Raw genomic sequence first — 6800 nt, 5'->3', positions numbered from 1 at the left:
ATAAAATATTATTAATATGTCGGGTAGCAATAGATTTATTTATTTTCTTCTCAAGAGAGTACCAGAATGGGTATTTTATATGTTAGTATTTCAAAAAATCTCCGGGGGGAGAATCCCCCTAGACCCCCCTTCTGGGGTTGGGTTTTCAGCACATGTGCCTTTTTATGTTAAACAGTTCAGTTTTGATTCCATCATCTCATTAAACCTTATTTAAAAGCATACTTTAAGTTCTGTGAAGGGATATATGCACTGTATTTCACTTTAATTAATAATGCTGAAAAGAGTATATATTACTGCACGATTTTTTGTTGAATAGATTTGAGTGGTTCAAAATTTTGGGTCGCGATCTATTGACTAAGGAAAAAGTGGGTCCCGAGGCCTGACCAGTTGAGAACCACTGGTTTAGACAGTCTTTTGTGAATATGGGTACTGGTCCACTTGATGTGCGATCAGAAGAGGAGGGCAGTTATACTTCTGATGAAATACAATGTGGATACTGAAAATATGCTATTTGGACAACACAGCGTTCCCATTATAGAATGTTTATGCCAATGAGCACAATTGTTACTACAGGTTTTTTTTATTTGATTGTTTTTGTAGAGCACTTGCCTATTTTGAAATGTGCTGTGTAAATAAACCTGCCTTGCTGAGGAACAGCAACCAAAGACCTGTGGGGCAAACCTGATTGTTGCTCTGCTGCAATAGTAGCTCATACTGCATTTATCGTAGAATGTCTCTAGGAGCGTTGTTAATGTTGTGTCTATTTGTCAGGCTGCCACAAAGAAGCAAAAGTATGAGAAAATCTCTGAGAAGAAGATGTCCACCCCTGTTGAGGTCCTCTGTAAGGTAAGAACATGTCGATCATGGAGCGTGATAAAAGTTCCTCCGCCACATTCACACAACTCAATGTATGACTTGATGTTTTCAGGGTTTCCCAGCTGAGTTTGCCATGTATCTGAACTACTGCCGCGGCTTACGCTTTGAGGAGGCTCCAGACTACATGTACCTGCGCCAACTGTTCCGCATCCTTTTCAGGTAAACACATTCTACATATACACAAGGAAAAGGCAATTTTTGCTATGGCATGTCTTGATACCAGGGTTGATGCAGGTCAGTCTTCGGGACCACTTCGGACAAAATGAATTGTAAACAAATTAGTCAAATATTCACTAAAGGCAGCATCAGTCCATCATTTGTGCTGGATAAAATGATGCCGTCACAGCTAATAAATGCATATGTCTTGGTCTATGATTTATGTAGTATACATGAACAAATGAAGCTTCATTGAGTGCAGAACAGTTTCTATTCTTTCACCATATTCTGTGTTTTTCTTCCTGCTATTCTTAAGGACTTCTTCCCCTTCAAGCAGCTGACTGTTGTTAATATTGTGCTGGCATTGTGTTTCCATTTTATTTCTGAAGGACTCTGAACCACCAGTATGACTACACATTTGACTGGACCATGCTGAAACAGAAAGCAGCCCAGCAGGGGGCCTCCTCCGGGGGCCAGGGCCAGCAGGCACAAACCCCCACAGGCAAGCAAACTGACAAACCCAAGCCTAACATGAAAGGTTAGTAGCAAACAGCCAAGCGACGTTTATTACAGACACCAATTGCTCATATATATATATATATATATAAATATAAATATATATTCAGTTTAGTAAAAAGGGAGTACTTTAGATACTGTTTTATATCCTAACCCACACCCCAGTGCCCTTTTTTTATTTATTTTTTAAAAGAGTAAAACACCAAATTTGAACTCAAAAGCAAAAGTAGCTAATTATTCCTTTTTGAATAATGAAGCCAAAAAGTATTACAAGTTTTAGGAGGCACCTTTTTTAAAGAACAGAACATCCCAAATAAAACAATTTAATACAATTGGTCTGTCTTGCAGAAGCAAGCACGTCCTTGGGGAATTTGACTACTAACTTTGTTGCCATGCTATTCCGTTCCTTTTGTTGGGGTTGGAAAACAGACTCTTTGTTACCACACTGTTTTAATGCTGACCAACTTCCCAACACTCCTCTGACCCTTCTGCAGTCTGTCTTTATTAACATTTCCTCTCTAAACTGGAGCTTTTTAAAGACCTATTCTTTCCGCTTCCTTCCTCTCTCAACCCTTGTGTATTTGACCGCAACATTATTCAGGGTTCTTATAAAGAACCCTGAATAATGTAATACAAATCTTAAAAAGTCTTACATTTAATTTAAGGCCTTAAATATGATTAAAAATAAGAAAGGTCTTAAAAATGATGGGATTTGAAAGGTACTTCTGTGTTGCGATAGCATCTAAATGTGTTTTGGGGGAAATGTCCGGGCTGCAAAGTAACCAGTACGGTAATAGCCTTTCAGTTCCCCCCCAACAATTTGTATTGAAATAAATCAACATGGAACCAGTAATAATCACTAACTTTGTTTTCCCCGGCCCCTTATCGGAGAACACCCAGCTAGTAACCTAGCAACCCCAAGCTTCAGCTAGCAGCAGTCAAAGCACCTTTTGCAAAGAAATGTAGCGTTTTTTTGTGCAAATGTAGCGTTAGCTAGTGCAGCAGCTCCCGCAACAACATCAGGGATAATGGACCTCCGTGCAGGTCTATGTCAACGCTAAAAGCGGAGGGGCTGTGGACGCTAAATACCGTAGCTAAACACCAATCATACAACCGCATGTCATGCAGGTGAGGCTCAAGGAGTATTGGCTCCTCAGGGCTGGACTGAAGGTCACTATCTCCACTCTCACTCTCCTTTGTGGCAAACATCAATCCGCCCCGGGGTGTTCTTGGGGAAACAATGATAAATACATTAAGTTACTTGTAATAACAATAATAACTCGCCATAAGGAAAGTTGTAGTGAGTGTTTAGAGACTCAGTTCAACAAGCCCGTCCACCAGCAGGAATATCTCTTTGTGAAGGCATTGTGGTGTGGTGAGGTGCAGCATGGAATATTACACCTGGGAAGGCAGTCTGCAAAACATAAAATAAGTTTGGAAAAACATTGGCTCTCTCTAAAAAGTTATCCTTTTAAAAATATATATATATATTTCAGCATGCATTTAATTAAGTGCTGCAACGTTTTTATCATTCTAATTGTTAAAACTTGAAATCTAATATTATTATTTTGTATGCAAATGTTCAGTATGTCAGTTCCAAGTATTGGTGGTCGGATTCTGTGATTGCTAATAATTGGTATTGAAAGAATTGTCTCACCCCTTCATTTCTGTGGATACTTGGTACACCATTAACCAGGGACTGAGCAGCTCTGTGGACTTCAGGTCCCCTTCTCCCCCGGTACTGAAGCTGCAGCAGAGGGGCTGCAGATAGAATGTTGATGCACTGCAGAGTGATAGAACAGAGCCAGAGGGGGGGCTCTGAGCAGCACACATTTCCAGTCTCTCAAAAACATCCTGTGGGGACAGGAAATAGTTTTTAATGCCGGGGTGTTTCAAGTAGAAGTGTTAATGAAATAAAGTTATGTTAAATGAATAAGACTTCTACTTCCAAAGTAGCCTCCCCACTTCACAGCGTCTTCGATGTGAGCTCACCTCGTCTGTACTAGATTATCTTAGCTGGTTCTTACATTGACTGTTTTTTTCCTCCTTTTTCAGTTCAGTAACGTCATTTTTTGTAAAATATTTTACGTAATGTTTTGTTTTCAGTGATTATATGATCTATTCTTTTATGAAATCATATTGCATTTCCAATAAGCGGGCAGTGACAGCACTGGCATAGAACAACACAGATCTGATCACAGATCTGACATAGAAGCAGATGTATAAATTGGAGACACCTATACGCTCCCAGATACCACCACTCTAAACCACAACTGATTAATATGGCTGCGTACTTTTAGCTTTTTCTGTCTATTTACTTTCTTTTACGTTCAGAAAGTAATGAGTTAGCTTCAATAGAATGCTAGCTTGAAACGTTTTAAAGGAATATATGACAGTGGTCCGGAAACCAAACAAACGTAATGGAAAGTAGATGAATGATCTTTCAGACGGCCTGTTGAACCTGTTCTGCTCTCCTCTCCCTGCTGTCAGTCAGTTGTCCTGATGGAGCGTCACACGGCGCTGCCAGGTACCGGCTCATCAGAAGCTGTTCCAACACGTCTCACTCCACTTAAAAAGTGCATTTTTGCTAGCAATAATGACCATGATATGTCAAGATTAGTCGACAGCCTGTGGTAAATGATCCCCACGTCAAACTGTTGGTACTTACCTACATACTTAAGAGGCCATATTCTTATTTGTTTTCACGACAGTGCTGTCAGTTCACAAGATAATGAACAGGCATTTGTCACATGTATTGAATTAATGGTTGAGTAAGTGTTTGAGGGAATGCAATGTTTAAAATGCTGAGCAGAGGGAACACCCTATCATACCTGAGTGAATCACACACACCCTGGGTGTGTCTTAAAGTGGCAGAACCTTAACCTGCTGCTCTGGCTTATTCATTGAATTTAGGCACACAATAAATGTTTAGCATTTTTAAATGTAAACAAAAAGAATATTGCTTTACTTCCATGTTGTGCTATATTCCTTCTAATGTATATTTAAAAAATGCTCTTCACTTTCAGGGCACTGCAGGAGTTAATCAGAGCGTAGTGTTTGATGTCCTGACCCAAGGGAGTGTGTCAAACATACTCTGTGTACTGATACATACGACACTGAGCCACTGGGGTCAGAGCACATGCACATGTAGTCTCAGCTTGTGCGTTGTTCCATCTTTCTATTAGTTTGATCACAATTCAAAATGGTCAGGTCTGTTTCATTTATACCATTAAACTACCTGATTCCAATATGCCTAATTTAGTAGTGAAATTGACGTGGTTTATCCAAACAGCCCGTCCTGGTCGCAGCACGATGTTCCTCTTGCTGAAAGACTGTGAGGGAGAGCTGATGGGTCCCTGTGACATGGCTCCTCTGTCGTCAGTGTGCTTCTGACTGCCACATTCTGCATTATTTGTGCAAATGCTCACACAGTTCACCTGTTTTTGTCCGTTTTTTGCTCAGGTTGTAGTCCTGTATCATAGCAAGTGAGTCTCACAGCCAAAGTCCCTCCCAGTGAAGACACCGGAGTGTTCTGCCTTATTGTCATTGCAGACAATGCCATGCTGTACAACATGTATTATTATTATACTCTTATATCTGCCTTTTATGCTTCAGTGCATTTCTGGGGCCTTTGACTCTCCCAGGTCAGGACTTCGCAGAGGAGTAGAGTTCTGAACTGTATGAGCTGGACTCTTCTCCTCTGTAGCCTCTCCACTCTGCTGTAATGTAGCATCCTGTTCTCTGCAGTGTGTGTGTGTGTGTGGTCTAACTGTGTGTCTCTGTGTCTGTAGGTTTCTGAGGCCCACAGCAGATGACCAGGACCAACAAGTCTCTCTTCCTGGACAAGCGACAAACAGAGTCTGTGTCCCCTTCCATAATAACTATCTATGTAATGGAAATGTATAGATTAACACACGCCTTTGTCAGCTGTGTCATCTATATATTCATATGTATATATAATAAAACTCTGCACTCCGAAAGAAAAGGAAGAATGAAAAAGCAGGTTTTTTTTGGATGTGGAGGCTGTAGCCCCCGCCCCAGAAGTTCATCAAGGACCTAAACCGTAAGGTGTGGTTCTCTTTGAATGTCGGGAAAGTCAGGGACGATCTCTCCTGAAAGGACCCTCTTTTCAAGTTAAAGGACCTAACGGGGGGACCCGTTAACGTTTGGTGCAGGCATTTTGAGCAAAACACTCGGCGTACATAAACGGACCGTAATCGTAATCGGGTCGCGTGGTTGCTGTCTCTGATTGAATACTTTGTGTTTTATTTTACCCTCGCACCTCTACTCCTCCACAGCCCGCGATGACCGCTAAATAGACTCCGAAAGTCAATCTTGCGACCTGAGGGATGACTTCGGTCAGGGGGGTGAGCTACCTTAGCCACGTCATTGCGGCACTTCAACAAACGCCGGACGGTCATGTGGTTTGTTCTTCTTTGCTTGACTGCAGTCGTCGAAGGTAGACACAATTTAGAAGGGTAGTCCTTAATAAGGCCACACGGAGGGGAGTGTCACTTACGACATTGCACGTGGCCCAACATTCTGAATCAAAACAACAGGAGTCCATACAAACATAATATAAACATGAGGTTTTTATTACAATTAGAACCGTTTAAAGATTATAGAGGTTAGACATTTACATTAATATGTTGTCATCACTTCCGTCCTATCGCTGCACCTAACAATTTTTTTTTCTCGTACTACACTCCAACAGGGTCTTATTTACGCGTCTCTTGTATCCTCTCGAATAGGACAGGTAGAGAGGTGTGGAGATACTATTGCTCAGTGGGACCCGCGAACACTGCGGCAATGTGAACTATTACTGTACACGACCTTCAGACTCATACATTACAAAAATAACATAAAACCTCTTTGGTAAATGTTTGTCTAATTATTATTATAGTTCTTTCCGAGATTTCTCTCCTCTGCTGCGGTCTCATAGTAGATTGGTAACTGACAACGGGTAGGCGACGAATATAACATCTGTCCGTTGGATTAGTGGTATCTTTTATTTGTTTTTTCTTTTGTCTTTCTTTTCAGGTTGTAAATAAAAAATTTGTTTGTTAAAAGTAAAATGTAAACCGGCTTTCCTCCCTCACTTTTTTAACTCACTTCTCCCTCTTCTACGACTCTCCCCCGGTTGCCCTCTCTTTTTTTCTCCCGGTCGACTGATACGAGAATTGAGAAGTCAAGGTTCTTGCGAATGTTTTTAGTGTACTTTCCTCCCCGTCTGTCCTACCTACCCTTACCCA

At 41.1% G+C, this 6800-nt stretch overlaps 1 protein-coding gene across 2 annotated transcripts; it reads left to right on the top strand.

Annotated features, from left to right (window-relative positions):
* Window positions 1–744: 744 nt before the first annotated feature.
* Window positions 745–5584, top strand: LOC104946746 (casein kinase I isoform alpha). Of its 2 annotated transcripts, none has more exons than XM_010772637.1 (4): window positions 745–846; window positions 929–1035; window positions 1422–1534; window positions 5340–5584. In XM_010772637.1, exons 1-4 carry the CDS (start codon window positions 817–819, stop codon window positions 5345–5347), a joined length of 258 nt encoding a protein of 85 aa, XP_010770939.1. In that variant the 5' UTR covers window positions 745–816; the 3' UTR covers window positions 5348–5584. The 2 variants fall into 2 exon arrangements, with proteins under 2 accessions (XP_010770939.1, XP_010770935.1); XM_010772633.1 differs by having other exon boundaries at window positions 1422–1570.
* The last annotated feature ends 1216 nt before the right edge of the window (window positions 5585–6800 follow it).

This window comes from Notothenia coriiceps, unplaced genomic scaffold (genome assembly GCF_000735185.1).
Source record: "Notothenia coriiceps isolate Sejong01 unplaced genomic scaffold, NC01 NC01_scaffold00000339, whole genome shotgun sequence".
NCBI lineage: Eukaryota > Metazoa > Chordata > Actinopteri > Perciformes > Nototheniidae > Notothenia > Notothenia coriiceps.
This window is presented reverse-complemented; position numbering and strand designations above follow the sequence as displayed.